The following is a 22,393-nucleotide window of genomic DNA, read 5'->3' as shown; positions in this document are numbered from 1 at the left end:
GGACAGAGGTACCCAAGCAAACAACTTTTGTACACAGTTTCCCTCTGGTGATACCGAATATTATTTATTTAAAATTACTACATATATATATATTAGATTCCTAACTACACTTATTATATAAAAAAAACTTGTCAAACTAAAACATTTTAAAATGATACTATTTATAAATATATTCATATTATTTATAAATTATAATGTGAATGCAGAAAGTCAGACCGTGAACTATCGACCAAAAAAGACGTTATAGAATAAATATATATAAATATTAGACAGAAAGTGGATACCAATCTCGAAACCTGGTGATAGTAGATATATAGTATAGTAGATATTAGATATAGACCAGATAACTCTTAATGAGGTAGTGGTGTTAACGACCCTATCTTTAGAATTGATTCTAAGTTATTATTTATAAAACTTATATATATAATTTTTTATAGTGGTATTTAAAGAGAGGAATGTAATGAACCTAAGTTTGATACCTAATTTAACGTTATGATGTAAACACTGTATTCATTCTGAAAAAAATTTGTTTCGAAATAAGTTTTTTAAATTATATAAATATATATATATATAATCCTTGTTTGTTACCTTATAGTACCTTAACGACTTATGTACTCACTATGAAATTTGGTATACACGTACTATATAGGATGCAGAATGATTTTTTATCAGTCACATATCCTGTTGGTCAATAAACATATCCTGTTGACGCGGACTAAGCCACCAGTAAAAGTTAATAATAATATAAAAATATTTTGAAGCAATATAAATATGGTATCGTGTGTAGATTTATAAATAAATACTAGAATACAAATAGATACAGGCTCAGCCTAGTTCGATGGCTAGTCGATGTAACTAGGTGTAAATTGTTATTAAATAAAGAATTATCAATTATCAATAAATAAATACTTTTTAAATATATATATATATATATAATGATAGATGGATAGGTGTTTGTTACGTTTTCATTGAAAAATTACTGAATACATTTTAATGAAATTTAGTGCACCTAATATCCTTTATAATTTGTAATCCTTTATATACTTACTGATTTACGTAGGCAAATCCGTGGGATATGGCTAGTAGTAATATAATCTAGCGGCAAATTCAATATATCATCTGAACCGACCGAAGATCGACGGTCAAACAAACAAACAGCTACATTCTTAAGTACATACACCACTTGATTGTAATCGCTAATAAGTAATGTTCATATCATAAAGATAAGATAGAAGAGTAGATATGTACCCACTTTAATTTTTTTTAACTTAGTAACAACTCTAAATATTCAATAAATTAAAATAATATTATTTTCATTTATTCAACTTTTTATACACCTTGGAATGCCAAACAAAGATGACGGTCCACTTGATGGTTCAAATGTAAGGAGCAACCATCGTCTAATAACAATACCATGAACACTAAACATGAACATCACTGAATACACTTCTTATTGCGTAGTTAAATCAAAACAATGGAAAATGAAAAACTAATTTATAGAAATTATTAAATATTTAATCGTATTAAATAGTTGTACTGCATGTATATAGAATAAATCAGACGACAAAATGCAAAAGTTCTTATAAAATTTACATTTTACAATCTAACCCGTTAATAACGTTTTACATAGAAAAAGAACGTTATAGAAACTATTATCTTTAGGTAAAATTAGTTTAAATAGCACATTTTTGTATATATCTATATAATAGTACACTTGTAATAACTTATGGAACGTAACTAAGTAGCTTAGGTATTCGTTTAAAGCGTTTCAGGTGACATACAAAATAACAAGGTAATTACTATACGAGTAAGTGTTCCTACAGAGCCCAATCTATATACAAGCAGCTGCTGTCAGTTCACTCACAAATAGTTACAAAGCTCTTTCGATTTTTGGCACTTTTCTTGACAATACGTAGCAGATGCATATTTGTCAGTATAAAAAGTTGCGCGAATGCTTGCAAGTTTATCTATATTAAGCCGTATATATGTAGTTTGAAATCTGTAGGGATAGCTGTTCTCGTGATAATAAGTTATAATATTAATGTGAACGAACATTTTTATAAACAGGTACTTGTCAATATGTTATACTAGTTTCCATTTATACTTAAAACCAATTTAACAGAATTGTGTTACAATGAATTGGTCTAAAAATATAATGGTTCAACACGATAACATTCGTCTATAGTCAAATTACTCATGGATTAGAAATAATCCAATTTAGTACAACTTACTACAATCTAATTTCGAATGAAAATTCTATTTTTAAAGTCTACATCTATAAAATAACAATTAAAAGACAGGTTTTAATTCATACCTGTGACAGTAGTGAAAATAAAAAGACTTTGATCATTCAACTTACACTAATTACACATTAAAAAAAATATTTATTTGAGTTTTTGTACTCTTAGAGGTTTCCGAGTTGTAAAAGAAAAAATATTTAGATAAAGTATAAGTATTGTAAGTAAATAAAAGTAACAAAAATAAAATGTTGGAAATTCATTTCTGCACAGTTTATTTCAAATAAATTCCAGTAAATGTAAATACAGAGATTAGAAACATATATTTGCGCATTATACTTAATTTCGTAATAATTATTGTAACATGTTAATAGTAATATGTTTTCAGTATTCTTTTGAGTGATTTTCCAATTTATTTTAATTATTCAAATAACATTTACATTTCTTTTAACAGTCTGTATGACATCGATACGATATCGAGACATTCTGTCGATCATACCTCAGTCTAGTCACACTGTGTGAAAAAATATATCTAATAGACATTTCATGGTAGATATACATAACTATTATATTGTTATATTTATACTTTGTTTTAGGCACTATGTTCCCTTTTTCGTTTACATGCTGAAAATCAAGAGATTGACTACAAACTAGCATTCTAAACATTACCACATGGAACAAAACGTGTTAGCCATTATTTGTGTATAAATGAATAGCGAAAATATGACATTTTTAAAGGATGTTTGTTTATTATACACATTATCGTATGTCTAATAAGAAGCAAACGAAGAAAAAAAAATGAGGCCAAATAAAAAATCTTCGACATCACATTAGAAGAATCTTTTCTTTTCCCAATTTTAAGGAATCATTTATACCTGTATCTGCTTATTTCGGTATCATGCCACGTTCCTAATATAAGAAATGATTTCAATTATTACATAGAATTAAAAACACATAATTCAAAATGAATTGTGATTAGCCAAAGACTTTTTATTTGCTACTATGTTTTATTAAATAGAAAATATTTTTCAGGTGTTTAACCACCACGCTGTGTCAATACAGCATCAATGAGTAAAATGGCCCCATTGATAATAGCGAGGGACGCCTTGGCGAGATTCTTGTTTGTTATGTCGTTCTTCGACGCATGCTGGTATCTGTAATAATAATAAACTTCATTTATTAAACCAATCCAAATCCGTATGGCTTCAAGAAAAAGGTTCTCAACCCAATTGCTTTTTTTTTTGTATTTTGTGTAACAACTTCGTCGATAGATGGCGGAAATATATAGTTTGACCCTCTATAACAATAATAATAAATAAATCTTTTGCTCTAACTTGAGAGATAGTATACTTTGTATTCCTATAAGAAATATGAATATGGTATATGATAAAACAACATTTACCGTGTCAGTTATGTATATTTATGTAATATAGAAAAAAATCTACGTTAAGTATAATATATTATATACTTACTTATCAATAATAACAGCACCACTTGCGACAAATAGGGCCACTCCAACCAAGGAATAGAATATGTCGATCCGTTTGTGTGATGGTGTCTGCATAACGTAGCCTGAAACGTGATTAGCATGATAATCAATAGCTGTCATAAAATTAAGGAATAGCGTAATTGCATAGCATTGATAATCATTCAGATAATAAAAAAATCTTATCATGTGCGATTAGCTAATAGGATTTGGCCTGCATAGTCAATAACTCGTAATTGTTGATGTAGATATAAGATTAAATTATTAAAAAGCTATGTCAAATCGAATTGTCAGGTGACTCAGAATCATTCTTTATGATGAATCTATGGATGAGGTAAGACCTAAGATAACGGCTGATATGATGATGATGTTATGATCAAGTCGTATGAAATCCAATAAGAACATTCACAAAACGAAATATTTTTTCCTAAGAATCAAAGACCAAAATGTTTACTATAGGAAAATGGAAAAGAACATTTTGGCTTATTGATGGCTGAACCAGTTGTCATTAAATTGTGAAATAATATTTACGAATACATTATACAACATAATATAACAAAATTGTCTATATTGAGTACTGTGCATGCTTTATGAGTTTTTTCCCAGAAAAATCATAGATATTTGACCCTCCTAGACTAGAGGAAAACGAATCTAGTAAATACGTTTTCCTTACCACACGCTTGAGAAAGAATAAGACTCTGGATGTTCCTGTCTGGTTCTATCTCGTATATACATAATTACTTAATAGATTTGTTTGCTACTTGTCTCTATTTTAGCAGATTTTCAGTGCCCTATATTTATAAATATAAAAAAAAATCAACCAATGTTAATAAAATATTTTGATGTTATACTTTATTATACAACAGATTGTAAATTAATAAGTAATTCAGGGATATATCCTAGTGAATATTAAAGTACTAACCAGCAGCGGCACCGGCAAAGATGATGAGGTATCCGACGAACGTGCCAGTGACCAGCATACCGATGTCAGCCTCCCAATTATAGCTGTGGTAGTGAAGAGCCACGCACGAACATGTCAGCGCCTGGAACCACAATACTTGTTATTAGTGCTGGATGTTGTAGTAGTTACTTAACTATACTATTGTTTGTATCTTCTGAAGCAGAGATTAATCTGTATGCTGTAAAAAAGACAGTAAATTTTTTTTGCTATATGGCGTGTGATGTCTATCAAAACATGATTTAACTCCCATATAAATGAATTTATCTCTTTGATATTTTTTTTTGATGGGTGAAAATGGTATGGTAACCCCGCCTACGCTAACGGGATACGCTGGCGGAGCACCAGTGAAAGGTGATAAATGAGAATGAAAAGAGGCCAGTTAGCCCATCATGATGAATTCATCAAGAATTAACCATGATAGTTTCCAGGAAGAACCGCGAGGAAATCGACCTGGTTGGGTATATTGCTAGCAATGGGATTCTCAGTCTCCATTACTAACAATTCCTTTCCCCCCTCTTTGATATATTTATTTTAGAGATAAAGAAATAGATCCTTTCTCCCTTTAGTATATTTATTTAGATTTAACTCTTTGGACAAACAAATCAGAGGAAAACTTTTTACAAAGTTGTCTGTAGAAATCTTGTGATCTCATTGGTGATTCTGATACTAAGTATCTTTGATATTGTGCTTTCTTGACTGTATTTCGGTTTTAAAGGTGGGATATTGCAATTAGTACTGGATGCGGACAAAAATATATACTTTACACCTTAGTCCTATTTATTTCTCTACAACTATTTAAATACAAATGAAGGATATCATAAGCAGTGTAGTCTATGATGCCTGGGTACTCTGTTATTTCTATTAACCACGGTTGTCACTTTCCATCAACAAACAAAAACAAGGCAAACAAGCTAACAGCCCATCTGTTGGCCAGCCCAGCTGTTAGTTTGTTTGCCATTTAACAACAAAGTAAGTTATACATTTTTCTATCTGAAATTTAGTGGTATGTGTGCCTTATGAACAGCTTATATTTTAATAAATATGTCATTCAAATAACATCTAGGATAAAAATATAGTCAAATTAAAAATCAAAAACTATCTATTATTAATTATCGAGCCCCAGCTCGATACATAATAATGGATAGTTTTTAATGAATATTTAATTAGAAAAAGTCTGCTGTTCAACAGCAGATTTTTTTCTAATTCATCCTTGGATCATTTAAGTAGCATTGTCACTTTGTTCATTGGACATCACGTATCACCGATCAAAATAAGTCACGTTAGAAACCTTCATGCGTAAACAAAGTCGGCCTAGACCGTTTGATACCAGAGGCTATCATTCTTACACGAGTAAGAGGTATGTAGATAGGTAAGTACGGTGCTATTGTGTTCTCCGAAATCATGTAGCTGAAAGGTTGACATAATTGCATAAAAACTATGATTTCCACTTAGCACAGTTAATAATTATCTATTTTTATCTTTACACAGAACTAATTACATAAAGTTCTATAAATCAATTCATGATACTATTGGAACTTTAAGAAGCCAAAGAATATCTCTTCATTTAAATAAAAAATTACGTAATTAATCCACATGGTCATACAATGTCGTAGCATCTCTTATCATATTTGGCTTCATCACATAGCGTTCGTCACATATGTAACAGTGACGCAGCTCACCATTATATTCATATTATGACGATATATGGATCACTATTTAGACTGTTAGATTTATTTAAGCTATATAATACTCGTGTGTTTAATCACAATATTTTTTCCTATTCATTTATTCTCTTACAATTTTAACCTACTAATCATACGGAAGGTAAGCATCTAATGTTTTTAGATTGAATGTATACGTATGTTATATGTTATGACTATATTACGTTATAAACCCAATGTCCAGAAAAAAAAAACAGGCACCCCAAACAGGTGGCAAACAAATTCATCAATGTATTCGTGATTCAAGGTAGAATAAGAGATTAAAAGAATAATATCTCACGAACCTGGTAGACCTATAAGTGCACTTGCTTTTAAACATAATTCGAAAGTTTCTATAATAATGTTGACAGTCTAATGTAAAGATTCATTGTGGTCTTTTCTTGGAAATGTTTGTTTATGATAAAGTTACTATACTGTGATTTTTTGGAGATAATAATAAAGAATATCTATCTATTCAACCCAGAGAAGCAATTTAAAGAAAGGAAACCTATAAATGAATGGGTAAGGTATAGTAAGGGTCGAGTATGAAACAGAAGGTGAAGTAATATGTAAGTACCCATGTTCGGATCTTTGATAATATCCTTAGATCCAAGTCAGAGTAATGTTAACAATCACTTGCTCTAAATATCTTGAAATTTTATTAATTAATATAGTTAAAACATTCTGTAAATGTGTCGTGAGTAGGTGTAGCCCTAGCCCTATCAGTTTAATGACGTCACTGGAGCAATTTTATTTGGTTGGGTGACGTTATTTGTGAACGTTTTGAGAACGATGATGTCATCTTTCGGTGCCTACCTACCCACCGTATAAATATAATGTAGATGCAAGTCGTGGCGAGGCCACGAGGCCGTTTAGTAATGAACCTTGTACGAGGATGAATTCGCAGAAAATTAGGTCAACATACGAGTATATATTTATATATTTTTGCTTTTAAACATTTTTATATTTCATTCCAATAACCTTTATACTTTCGTCTTTATTAAATACTATTTAAATAACAAAGATAATGTTCAAGCATACGATTTGCCCGTTGGTATCTAACTTATCATTAAAATATAAAAATAATATAAAAAAAATGGTTACAATTGTCCGATGGCATATGACATCCACGAGTGTCAAGTAAGTATTGCCGAAAATCATTTTAAGTTTATGAACCTGAAAAAGTATTTTTTAAGAGATTTCAGAAATAAGGAGATACATAATTCGCCTGTATTTTATATATAAAATGTTACATGTTATATTCGCCAATTCTGAACTACTTTAGTACCTAATTCTTCTTGCATTTGATGTAGTTACTTTGTTTAAATTCCATACATAGTTTTTATACTTACTATATTTATCATACAAAAAAAAATTAATTATTCATTCATCGATCTGTAACTATATTAATTTTAGTATGATATCACATTCTATTTCCATAAACCTACATATCCGTTTATTTAATGTTACTACTTGTACGGCAATTGGCATTAAGTGCGATTTAAACAATCATAAACAAATATATATTTGTTTGTGACTTCTGTTTCTGTATTCGTAATATATTTATACCAGTTTCACCTTAGAATGAGTATTCACCAAATGTATTCGCGTGATATAATAATATAATAGAAATCAGCATTACATCAATGAATATATTAAGATGTATACAATACTTTGCAGTGGCAGAACGTGGTAATGTAATGTAACATTACATGTTACCTGCATTACGCGAGCATGTTCGTTTCTCTAAATACCTGCACCTATCATAGCCTGTCCAATTTTTGCTGTCAAGTACCCATATATTATAATAATATAAAAGACAATTTTATATTATTATTTAATTGATGAAACAAAAATGTGTATATGACAAGGCCGTGTTGTCCTAGCACAGAATAGGCCACCCCTTCCTTTTCTATGGGTGTCGTAAGAAACGACTAAAGGAGGACGAGTGATGGGCAGTAGTATCCCTCTTAAAACGCATCCAATACCTAACTGCGGTTGCCTACCCACCTGTCAGACGTGGCAATTACTGGCAACATCCCCTTAGGTGGATGCTTATGTTATGATAAAAAACAATTAAATCACTGACACGAAAAATGTTCAACTATGAATACATTAAAACGCAATATTGCAGTGCAGAAACATGCTAACTATATAGATAATGTAACATGTTACTGACATTACATGTTTGAGCGTGTTCGCTTTGCTGAGTAACTATATCATAGTCTTGCCAATTTCTGCGTGAATTACCCAAGCATAGATTATTGTTTTTCATCAGTTAAATAATAAAAAACGTATTGAAATCACGGGTACAAATAATGAAAAATCTTAAGGACTAAAAAACAAAGCACTAATATGTGTATAGTAAATAATTGATTAATTGAAGCCCAAATTCAAATAATAAAGTAATCATTAATATTTTTGAATAATGAACTTTTAACGACATCACATTAGAAATACAGGGTTTTTGTTAGTGACAATTGAAATTTTAAATCTGTAATGGAGTAACATCGAAACAGATATTCAAACACAAACGAATGACGAAATTATAAAGGTTTCACTTCAGCTTACAGTTTTCAATTTTCGCCTGAGAACCCTGAGAAATACGAGTAAATAACCATTAAAGGTTAAATGGCGTCATAGAACATGTGGCATTGAAAGTTGTGTTAAAAAAGTAGTACCTAAGCCCAGAGGAAGTGTCGTATGCCACAGCTGAGAAGGTCACACGTCTGCTGTTATGCATTGAATTTGTCCTCGAGAGACTTTATCTAGACGATTAGATCTTTGAAAGTAACGTCATCAAAAAAAAATACTAAATACAGTAGAGAAAATATTTACTGCCTTACCACAAAAAGTTAAACTTATGGTGTTAAGTCTTCTATATATAAATAGCTAAAATGTAATCCGTATTAGGTTTTCCTTGTCTATTCATGTAACTGTAATTATGTAATTTTTATTAAAGTTATATAATATCACACGATTTTGTTTCTGTACAAGTATATAAATCTATACTAATTTTATATTACAAACTTTTGAATAAAAGTTTTTTTTATCTACAATCTATTTCATTTTACGAATTTTTTAATAATTTAAGTTCATAATGTGTTAATTTTAACTTTCAGATAACAACAAATACATGTTTCATTAATGGTTGACCTTTAACTGATAAACTATCAAATTGTCGGTGTTTTTATGGAAACGTTTTTATATTCTTTTTTTTTTTAAACATTAATATATTAATACTAGTTGAAATGTTCTATCTGAAAAGAGATTTAAAATTGTCAAAATGCATGGAACGAGTTATAAAAGCAGAGCAAGAGAATATTTAACAAGACCATCCAATTCTCTCTTTCTGCTCTGTAAGTGATTTCGATATCTGTGGTGAACTTGTGACAAAGTAAAAATACGAAATGTCATTACCAAGTTTCATCCCCGAGTGTTGTAAGAGTCGACTAAATAAACAAATTAGAATACAATAAAAGGAACAGTAAAAAGAAAAAGAATTAAATAAAATTCCCTTTACCAAAGTTCCCAGCTTGTTAACAGTGGGCTAATGAGGAAAGATTGTTAATAATGGAATCTAACAGCCCCATTGCTAACAATAAACCCTATTGTGAAAAGGGACTGTTGATAAAGCGGACTACCAGTCCCATTGCTAGCAATATACGCTATTAGATCTAACTCCCCGTAGACCCCACTGGAAAGCATCGTGCTGAATTCCAAGTATATTCATCGCGATAAGCTAACTGACCAGCCTTTTCGTTCTCAGCTATCATCCCTTACCGGTGCCCCGTCAATGTATACCGTTAGCGCAATCGGGGTCACCGTTCCATTTTTATTCAATAAAAAATATATCCTGTCAGATCGACACCTTCACGCAATTCCTTTTGGAAAGCATCGTGGTTAATTATTGTATAATTTGTCACGATGGGCCTACTGTCCAGAGGGCCTACCATGAAATGTTTTCCGAAATTTCGGAGCCAAACGAAACAGAAATTTGATGTTAAAATTACATAATACATACCGTTTGGAAATATTAAAAATGTTAAAATATTATTTCTTTGGACTTTTATGATAAGATATATGACGAACGAAATGTTAAACTCCATTTATTGGTCCGATTTTGGTATAAACATAAACACGAAATTGAGTCCGAAATTTCGGAATTTCATTTCATGGTAGACCCGCTGGTTTCATCCTCACCTACCGTGCGTCACCTGCGTGGTTTTACAGTAACATGATAATACTGTATATTCTTTGTTTTGTTTTGCTAACCATTTAAACTCACGGAGTTGTTAACACTCATAATTAAATTCATATCACACCATCCATTAGAGACATATACGAGTGGGTAATGATGTTTTATTTCCTCGCGCATTATGTCATCACTTCTATTAGACTGTTCTCTGAAGACTATTGATTTCAACTCTGAGGAGTTGCGGAGGACCATTGGATTTTATTCTGAAGACTAGCCTTACTAATGTTATGAATGTGAAAGTAAGTTTGTTTGTTTGTTACTTTATAACGCCTTAATGACTCAACTAATCATTATGAAATTTGGTATACATATACTATATGGGCTAGAGAAGGATATCATCATCATTTCAGACATTATCCGTCCACACATAGATCGCCATAATGGTCCTGAGCCACCTGTATCCACTGACACCCGAAAATGCATTTGAGCTCGTCACTCCATCTAATGGGGGGTCGTCCTTCACTGCATTTGCCCGTACGAGATCGCCACTCCAGAACCATTCTTCCGCATCGGTTGTCGGTTCTTAAGAGAAGGATATAAACAACTTTTTGTCCCGGCTAGTATCTCAGTATCCCTTTTTATCCCAGTCACGCAGACGAAGTGGCGAGTAAAAGTTTTGTATTTAAGTTTCAATTTTTAGTTAAGTCCTAAGAACTCTTAAGAAGTAAGAAACAAACAAACAAACTGTCATATTTATAATATTAGTAAGAATAAGGGGGTATGGATAAAGATATAATAAGGAAATAAGGACAAGTAATTATTATGTACCCATTGTGACATTACGTCTGTAAACCTAAACAACCTTCCGATTGGATTGAAAATTGGCACAAAAATAGCTTCATGCGGACAGACATGGGTGACATCATCAAATATTTTTCGCATACGTAGTTACAGGTGTTATCTCGTACGAACATTATGCAGATTAGTAACATTGTTTCATTTATATTGAATCTAAGTGGATAATATGCAAGTCTAATTTATTAATTATTTCGTTTCTATTTTGCATTTCAAAAATTAAAAAAAAAATTATATAGAATTAAATTCACAGTTTTGGCGCCAACTCTGAACAATAATAAATACAACTGAAATACAGTTAAACAATAGTCTTTGTTAAATAATACCAACACCCAAATAGTTGTTAATTATTTATTTAAACACAATTATTTATTATATAAATGTTTAATTTATTTATTAATTAAAAATTTTATGTTTAAAAATGTGTTATGACATATAATATACAAGGAAATAAACTGATCATTATTTTATAAGTTATTATTTGTGTCAGTGTTAGTAATAAAAATGAAGTAATGACTTTAATATAAAATCATTGTATCATATTCTATATTCGAATTATTGAGTGACTCATATTGATTAACTTGTTTACGATTTTATTTGAATACAGGTCATTAATTTACATCTATGTATGTAGATAACTATAGCATTGCGCTCATTGATTATGATATCAAATAATTTAATACTGCCATATTACAAGGTTGTTCGTAATGAATGCACCAAAATGAAACCATAAAAATAATTCTAGTATCGTAGCAATCATAGAGGAAATCATATTAGTGACACTTTCACTCAATATATATTTATTACTATGCTGAAATTCACTGATAGTATTCATAAACATAAACAGCTGTATCGAAGGGCATAGTTGAAATCTCAAAATTATGTACAAGCTATACAGTCACGTGATCTATATTTCATACTATATAGATCACGTGACTGTATAGCTTGTACATAATTTTGAGATTTCAACTATATATATATATATATATATATATATAATTTATTATATTATTACTTTCGGCGTGACCCTTTTGATACCGGACATAAGATAAAATACCACACTATCGCTACACTTATATAGATTATCTCGCCTATTTAAACATACTTAAGCGATGACCAGTTATCTTTATATCATTTTTAGTAAGATATGGTTTATTCTTTTAGTATTGATACATATTATTTATCTATGAATATTATATCCGGATATTTTTTTGAGTTTGAGCTTATTATGCTAACTTAACTATTAAACATGGGAGACTCTCGGGGGGGGGGGGGAAGGGATTGTTAGTAATAGAGACTGAGAATCCCATTGCTAGCAATATACCCAACCAGGTCGACCTCCTCGCGGTTCTCCCTGGAAACTATCATGGTTAATTCCTAATGAATTCATCATGATGGGCTAACTGGCCTGTTTTCATTCTCATCGATCACCCTTCACTGGTACTCCGCCAGCGTATCCCGTTAGCGCAGGCGGGGTTACCATACCATTTTCATTCATTGAAAAAAAAAACATGGGAGACTCCAAAATATTCTGTTGTTCTTCGATCCATAATTCTTTGAAGAAAATATTAAGTTCCACTTACAAAACATTCATTTAAAAAACTCTAATGATTTAGTATTTGTCCTATATAGATAGTGTATAACAGTCTCAATTATTAGAATGCCCGTGCGTACTGCGTATGTTGTGGATCCACTTAGTATCTCATCTACACTCATTAAGTCTCGTTAGTACCTATATATAAATGTTAGCTATGAAACAAAACTATTAACTTGTTGATACTTCTTTCGTTTGTTTGTCATAATAATATAACAAGTTGTGATACGAGTACATAAAAATTACGTGGCATAGCTGACATGGATTATATCTCCAAATAGTTTTTTTTTTTTTTTTTTATGGGTGAAAATGGTACAAACAGTCATGTTAACACAAACTACTTCACAGTAGAAACACGACACAGACGGACTGAGGTATCCAAGCAAACGACTTTTGTACAAAATCTCCCTCTGGGACTACCTAATATAATATAATAATCTTCCTTATCTCACTAACATAATAAAATTCTAACTAGACGATGTCTATATATAGCAAATATTAAAAAAAAATGATGTGAGGAACTTTAACAGGAGCAATAGAAGCCAAAACAAGTTGTTTTCAGTTGTCTCTCTGTCTGTGTCTGAAAAACTACTATACCAAATTGGATACTGTTTTCACGATTATGCCCCAAAGATTTAATTTAAAATCTGTAAGGTTACTCTTGAAATAAAATCCAATAATCGGATATCGAAATTGAGACGTTTCACACTCTCGAATAACAATACAAGCGACATAATGGTTCCATATTGTTCTGATAAATGCATATTATATGTAATTTGCCAATGCAAACTATTGTAAACCGATCCCAATTATAATCTAATTCCTAACTATTATTTCATGAGTGCAGTATAAAATTGGCATTGGCATTGGATTCATATTGATATTAGATTTAAGAGTAGACCTGCTGGTATATATTTTATATTGCCATCTACAAGTGATCAATTTCTTTATTTATAATTAGTTTTACTATTTCCAAAATCCACGCGGAAGAAGTTACTAGCAAAGATAAGTTTATAATACAAATTATGTTACTTCCGTTATCCTTTTCAAGTTTATCCAACCCGAAAGTAGAGATAGTGTGAAATGCTTATTTTCAGACCATATTCTAAGAATAGTTAATTTTTATAGTTCATTCCAACTCTGTTTAAGTTCCCCCTACATCGTGAACGGCAATGATGTAATCCAGTACAATAATAATACCACTTTGATGTCGTATTACGCTCCCGATACGGCCGCCTTTGTATGTATACACAATTGTCAGAACTTTTTTCTATTATCTAATAATTAATCTTATACAACTTTTTTGACACATCGAACTTTTTTATACAACGAATATTTCGTTATTAATATATTTTATATAAAATGCTAAAACCCAACAACAAAACTATTTACTATTCCCAGTGGATATTATTACAAAGAAAACAATAAGATTTAATATTTAAATTGTAAATACATAGTTTGAATAATATTATTTCAACAAGAACTGGCGTGAATTTACTGGGTACAGAGGAATAACACCTAAGTTCTCAGGAATGACAACGCATGGGGGGTATCATGGGCGACATTGGTACTGGTCATGTCTATAGGCGACGGTTACCACTTTCCATCAGGTGGGCCGTCTTGTTGAAGTAATATTATTCAAACTAACAAATCTAAAAGCAATTAAGGATACATTATATTTACAACATGGAAACATAATACGTTCTATTATTTCTATTAATAATATAGAAAAATATAAGAAACATTAACACGGAAAATAAAAACATAATTTATAAAAAAAAATTTATAATGAAAGAAAGTTCAAAAAAAAAGAGAGAGAAATAAGTAACGACAAAATGCAAGTTAGTTGGAATAAACAAAAATAAAAAATAGAATTTTTTTTATACCACTGAGGTGGCAAACAAGTATACGGCCCACCTGATGGTAAGTGGTTACCGTAGCCTATGAACACCTGCAATACCAGAGGTATTACGCGTGCGTTGCCGACCCTGAAGAAACCTCTTTACCCCCCTTTTGAAGAACCATGAAACAATGTGAATATAACACTCGAGTAGAGATTTGTAACCCCGTGTTAAATGGTAATCATAATCAATAATTAACTGCAGTGACCTATATATTGAATATTTCCTGTAAGGTATAAAACTACAGCTGATTGTAGTGTAAGTACCTAAATGACGATATGCAGGCGCGGAAGTGAATCATTATGAATGAGTGGGTCTGACTGGAATAATCCTTATCTCTTCTTATATGTTCTAATATTATTATTACTAATGACTTATTGCCAGTCGGCCTTTTTATTATATTTGTATTTTTATATTCTATTTGACATTCCCCAAAGAGACTTTATTTTTAATGGATGATAATGGAATGGTGACCCCGCCCGCGCTATCGGTATACACCGGCGGGGCACCAGTAAGGAATGATGGGTGAGCAGGTCGGTTAGCACATCGTGACGAATTCAACAATAAACCAATCAAGATGGTTTCCAGGGGGAACCGCGAGGAGGTCGACCTGATGGAGTTTATTGCTAGCAATGGGATTGGTAATCCCCACTGCTAACAACCCCTTCTCCCCTTCCGCAAAGAGGGTTGACATCAGGCAGGCGACCGGTCGTTAAACTAAAAGCCAAATATTTTTATAATATTGATAAAAGCATATTACGCCGACCTTAAATAATAATTAGGATAAGGGTAGGAAGATGATGATATTCCATTTGATATACTTTTTTAACACTTTTTTTGTACATCCAAAATATATATACTTGAGATACATGGTGTTATTGCTCCCTAGTCACAGTTATAGAAGTAAAATTTGTGTTTGTATGAGTTTCTGAAACTATACGGAACCATTTCTATAAATTTCTTCATTAATAATATTACCCTATCTACTAATATGAGTATCTATTTATATTTATTATAAAATAGGACCTCTTTATTTGATATTTCCGAACGTAAATTCCCACAAGAACATGAGATATCATACAACCGAAGTCGCGGGAAACAGCCTGTATACTATACTATATGATTGATATTATTTAATTAATTTTAGAAATACATAAATAGATAACTAAGTTTTTTTTTAAATTTTGATCGGTAATATAATTTGGTTGTGTCCATACCACAGAGTATCACGACTCTAACGCAAAGGCTTCTAATCTAAAGCTCTTAATGACTGTATAATAAGTAAGTTCGATGATGACCAAAAACATTTGTGTTCTTCTTTATATTTATATTATCAACTTTTTGGTCCGTAAACGGTCAAACGACTGGAATCAAGCAAATTTTAACTTGAATCAAACGTGACAATCGAACGTAATTAAATAATAACCTTCTGTCAACGGCATAAAGTTTCATTTATTCAATTTTATGTTATAATTATATCATAGACGTTCCGCGCGTCGAATTTGGGTAAATACAGATAACTTCGTAAACGTGTAATATGAATATAAATTTCCTTATTTATCAATATCACTGATAAGAAAGGTATGCAATAACTATTTGTATTACCGTATTCGTATTAATATAAAATTGTAAGTAGCTTTTACCTGTACATGGAAGATATTTAGGAATAATTTAAATGGACTCAATAAGAATATAATTATAAATGACAAAACAATAGTTTTTCGAAATTTTGTCCATCTGTCTGTATGTTCCGACATCCTTCAAAAACTACTACACCAAATTAGACGCTATGGTACTGATGGTCAAATTGAATCATAGCTTTATTGCAGTCAATTTCTATAGAACTGAGAAGTTAATAAAGTTTTGTTGAAATTATCACGGATTCTCTATATTAAAATAATAGCAAATTGACACATTCAAAACTTTAATCTATATCTAGTCTATACTTCTATTAAACATCAGCAAACTGGCTTATGGTCGGATCACTTATTCATTTGTTTGTTTACTTTCATAAAATTCTACTACAAACTAGATATAGCGCTCCTAGGCAAAACATCGATTATAATGGACTTCTTTTTTGTTGATGACATCTTTTAATTTCATTTAATTGAAAATAGTTCGTAATAATAATTGCGAGTATTATAACATAAAATACCTAATCTATGATCATAACAATCTAGTCTATGACTCGTTCATTAAAATTCATTCAACGTAAAGATTAAATAAAACAATGGTACGATTATTTTCCCTCCAAAATCGTACCATGTATATATATAAGTACCTACTATGTACAGTAAAGTAGATATGTATTTATAGTAAAGTGAAAACTGCGCTATTCAATCGTGAAGTTTTATAGAACAAACTCGTCTTCAACCGGATGGTGTTCTGCCCCATAGCACTTAATCAAAGGTTAATTATTTTTGGAGGCAATTTATAGATAGAGGCAACGTTTACCACGCGTTTTATGGTGGATTCACAGCCACAAAACCATTCACGTCCGTCTTATAACGTTGGAATACCTATAAATAATTTGTTTACGATAGTTAAAGACGAAACATAAAAAATATTTATTGTAAATATACCTACGGACCGGAAAAAAAAAATTTATTCTTCGTCCCTCTGTTTACAATAGAACCCATAAATTATACTAGCCCGCTTGTAACAACGCGACTCACTCACACACTTCTAAAATAGTAGGTATGTAGACTACTCATAGAGAAATCAAGTGGCAGTGTTCATGTAACTAAGTAATTTACTCGAAGAAATATAAAAATCATTATTAACCTTTCATTTACACAATAAAATAATCAAAATTCAGATTTCAGATCTTTGGCAAAAGTAATTCAGGCCCATAAACCATTATCATTGCGTTTCAGCTTGATATAAATATTACGACAATCCTTTAAATGCTACTTCTTATTACATGTTCCTAGTTTTCGCTTCACTAGTTTCATTATTAATAACTTTCCGAATATAAAATGCAAAACCACAACAACCGTTGAACCAAGTAAGTTTATTTTCACACCAGTACCCTAACACAAACACAGAATACGCAGGTAAAAACATTCAAAATAATACTGAGCTCTATTGCGTCTTTCTAAAGTTATCTCAAATTTACAAATTCTTTGCCTCTAAAGATTCAAAAAAAAGGTGGGTCGGGTCAAGTTTAGTTAGGACGCACCTGCCGCTATAACGCGTCCCACAGGTAACGTGCAACATGGTACCGACGCTTCAGTTTTTTTTTACATGAAAGTTATAAGATTAAAGCAATTTATTAATTAAAAAAATATTTGATAAAATATTTCATATTTAAAAAGTATCTTTTTACATTTCAAAATATTGTCATTGAATAGCAAACTAAACAAGGCGTGGACGAAAACGAAATGATAAACAATCTATCAAGCTTTTATATTACATTATAGATATTAATATAATAAGAAAATTTGAACTTACCAGCTCCAAAAATTTGACGATAGACAATCTGCTGATAGACATTGTGTTTTATTTTAAAATTTGAACACGCTCTTCAAAGTTTTGTTCACACTCGTTTAACGGGCGTTTGGCACCAAGTTCACACTGAGACTGCGCGTGGATAACCGAGTTGAATCAAATAGTCGATCGAGTCAAGTCACAAACAAACTGCCGAAACGAAAATGACGAAGGATGAGATCATACCTTGTTGTAATGTTTATTGCAGTAAAATACTACAGCTAATATCGTGTCAGACTTGTAAATAGTAAAAACTACAGGTTTAAAGAATGTATTAGAAAATGTATCAAAAAGACCACAGCAATTGTCGATCTAGCAGTAAACTTATAAATTATTTATCTATTTTAGACATAAAAAAGGTGATCTACAAGACTCTCATAGTTAACTCTATGAGAATGAAGATAAACAGCAATACGTAGAAATAGGAAAGCTCTGAATCTCTTTGCTTTATAATTAATTAATACAATTGATGTACCTGTAAGTAAATAAATATAATGTAGACCTATTAAGTATATACTTCGTTACAAGTAATGGAAAATTTTACACGAACGTAGCTCAGGGCATAAGCTAAATGGGGCATATTACGGTTTAACAGAATTAAATAAAGACACTTATTTTACCAGTAAAATTTAAAAGTGTTCCCATAGAAACATGTATCTGAGAGACTTACTAGAGGACGACTTTGTACAAAAGTCGTTTGCTTGGGCACTTCTGTCCCATTCGTGTTTCTACAGTGAAGCAGTTGTGTTTGCATGGCTGTATTTTAGTTTGAAGAATGAGATATAGCAGTGAATTTACAAAGTGCAATGGAATAACACCTGAGTCCTCAGGTGTCATGGACGAAACAGTCTACTCTGTTATGTCCTTGGTACTGCTCATGTCTATAGGCGACGGTTACCACTTACCATCAGGTGGGCCGTCAGTTTGTTTGTCATTCTAAGTTGCGAAAAAAATCTGACAAAAACAGAAAATTTGATACTTCAATGACGCGTCCCGTCGTTAATATAGAAACATAGATAATTATTATCTACCTCCGGTTATAGACGTCCAAAATTTCTTGTCCTTCTTCAATGCATTCAATGAAAATATGATGTTTCCTAGATAAAATATTTTCTTAATAGGATTCTAATGATATCAATCATTAGAAAACTAAAACGCTCTCAATGTTTTCAATTATTAATTTTAGGTTCAATCTCTCTTTAGTCGTACACTCTTGACAAAGTGGTCGTGGTTATCACAATGACAGTGGATCGTCGATGAGGCTCTCCTTCGCGATTGAGGTCTTCGCAATACGTCTCCATCTACTTTTCCTCCATTCCTTAGTGAATTCCACAATAGACTGCTGTGTAGCCGTTTTGATGAGATCAGTCCATCGCGTTGGCGATCTACCCCGAGAACGTTTGCCTTGTACCGCTCCTTGGACAATTAGACGTTCCATACAATCTTCATTCCGGATATGGCCGAAATACTTGAGATTTGTATACGAACAGTTGACGATAATCTCTCTCTGATTTTCAGTTCGTTCAGAATGGAAACGTCAGTTCGAAAGGCAGTCCAAGTTTAGATTAGGTTCAATACGTGTTATTAAAGATTTATTAATATGTTGTATATTCATTATTATTTATTATTATTTCAGCCGTTAACTGTCCACTGCTGAACGTCTTCCCCATAAAGGGAATTTTGCCAGTAGTTGCCACACTTGGCAGGCGGATTGGCAACCGCAGTTAGGCTTTTGGAGATGTTTTAAGAGTGATGCTGCTGCCCATCTCTCGCCCTCCCTTAGTCGACTCTTACGACACCCACGGGTAAAGAATGGGCGGCCCATTCTATGCCGGGGCACACGCAGCGAGTTGTGTATTCATACCGGTCGAAAAATTAAAAATTGTTATTGTAGTGGGTAGCACTGTTATTAATAATTGGAGGGCAGTTACAAAATAAAGTGTGTTGTATATTGAACGCTCGCCTGTGATTTATCCCGCTACTATAAAATATTACAGTTATAAAAATGATACGCTATGTAATATCGTTGTCTAGAAGTTCCCGTATACTATTAACCTTATCCTTACTTATATTACAAACTAGCTGTTCCCCGCGACTTCGTCCGCGTTTCCGTCGTTTTTCGTCAAATAATTAGCCTATGTCCCTCTTCACGGTTCAGTGGTTTTGATGTAACAGACACGTTTGCCTTCACTGCTCTGCTCCTTTTGATCATAGCGTGATGAAAAGTATACTATAACCTGCCCAGGATTATGAAGAATAATTGTACCAAGTTTCGTTAAAATATGTTGAATAGTTTTTGTTTCTATAAAGAACATACAGACAGACAGACAAAAATTTTACTGATTGCGTTTTTGGCATCAGTATCGATCACTAATCACCCCCTGATGGTTATTTTGGAAATATATTTCATGTACAGAATTTACCTCTCTACAGATTTATTATAAATATAGAAGATGTGAATGACTGTTTATCACCTCTTTAGCAACTCGACTAATCATCATGAAATTTGGCGTGCAATATTTATTACGGAGAATGATATAGGCTACTTTTTATCTTGATCATGCTAAATCGTAGATACAACTAGTTCTAAACAAAAAACAGTGTAACTACCAACAATTTTTTTAATGAGTGAAAATGGCATGTTATCCCCACCTATGCTATCGGTATACACTCTCGGGGTACCAGTGAGAGGTGATAGGTGAGGATGAAAAGGCAGATCGGTTAGCCCATCGTGACGAATTCAACGATAAATTAGTCACAATAGTTTCCAAGGGAAACCGCGTGGAGGTGGACCTGATAGGGTATATTGATAGTAATGGGGACTAACACCCCATTACTAACAATCCTTGCCCCCACCAACTAATATTTCAACAATGTATGGTTTGGTTGTGGAGCATTTCAGTTTATAAACACGCGGAAATTGGTTGTGTTTAATATTTACATTTTAGATATTAAGTTCCATTCCGTTTCCTTTGACTGCTGCCTTATACACATTACGCTATATAATTATAGTATGACGTCATCAATACAAAATACGTAGGACGAAAAGGGACGCTCACCAATGTCATGACATCATTAATGAGTAATGACTATTGGCTATAATATTGCTTGACAAATAATACTTTATCATAATATAACAACACTTTAATCAAATGATTCAATACAGGGTCAATGGTGGGGAAAGGGATTGTTAGCAATAGAGTTTGATAGCCCCATTGCTAGCAATATACCTTATTAGGTCGACCTCCACGTGGTTCCCCCTGGAAACCATCGTGAACAATTCTTGTTGAATTCATCACAATGGGCTAACTGACCTACTTCATCCTCACCTATCATCCTTCACTGGTGCCCCACCGGTGTATACCGATAGCGCGGGTAGGGCTACCATTCCATTATCATCCATTAAAAAATAAAAACAGGGTCAACATTATTGTTTAGATATATAAAAAACATACTTAGTAATAATATTCATATTATTCATGAAACTGCGACTTGTCTCAAAAATAGAGATGAGTATTTTTTTTTTATTATAAGACTTAGAATGGCGAACAAGCTGACGGCCCACCTGATGGAACGTGGTAACCGTCGCCTATAGACATGAGCAATACTATGGACATAACAGTACACACACATACTGTTTCGCCCGTGATACCCCCCATGCGTTACCATTACTGAGGACTCAGGTATAATTCTTCTGTACCCAGTAAATTCACGCCATATCCCACCCTTCAAACCGAAACACAGCCATAAAGAAATATCTGTATAGTCTAGTTATCCATATCGGATATATGAAGTGAAGATTATCCAATATACAATATCGTAATGAAGAATTCGATCGAAATGGTGATCTTTTTTCTGCATCAATGTCCAGCGAAGCTTTTATATAAATATGAGGGCAGTACCGATATTACCTATATCAACACAAAAAAGGCATCAATAAATCTACAGGTTACAGACACAACATACCATGAA

At 32.1% G+C, this 22,393-nt stretch overlaps 1 protein-coding gene across 1 annotated transcript; it reads right to left on the bottom strand.

The window, feature by feature from the left end:
- Nucleotides 1-1,493: 1,493 nt before the first annotated feature.
- LOC113512796 (uncharacterized) lies at nt 1,494-18,545 on the bottom strand. Its single transcript, XM_026896716.3, has 4 exons — nt 18,386-18,545; nt 4,646-4,766; nt 3,710-3,809; nt 1,494-3,391 (listed from the first exon to the last, which is right to left on the bottom strand). Exons 1-4 carry the CDS (start codon nt 18,425-18,427, stop codon nt 3,274-3,276), a joined length of 381 nt encoding a protein of 126 aa, XP_026752517.1. The 5' UTR covers nt 18,428-18,545; the 3' UTR covers nt 1,494-3,273.
- Between the last annotated feature and the right edge of the window lie 3,848 nt (nt 18,546-22,393).

The sequence above is a fragment of the Galleria mellonella genome, unplaced genomic scaffold (genome assembly GCF_026898425.1).
Source record: "Galleria mellonella isolate WM207_F2 unplaced genomic scaffold, CSIRO_AGI_GalMel_v1 utg139, whole genome shotgun sequence".
In the NCBI taxonomy this organism is placed as follows: domain Eukaryota; kingdom Metazoa; phylum Arthropoda; class Insecta; order Lepidoptera; family Pyralidae; genus Galleria; species Galleria mellonella.
Note: the sequence above shows the minus strand (reverse complement) of the source record. Positions and strands in the feature narration are given on the sequence as shown.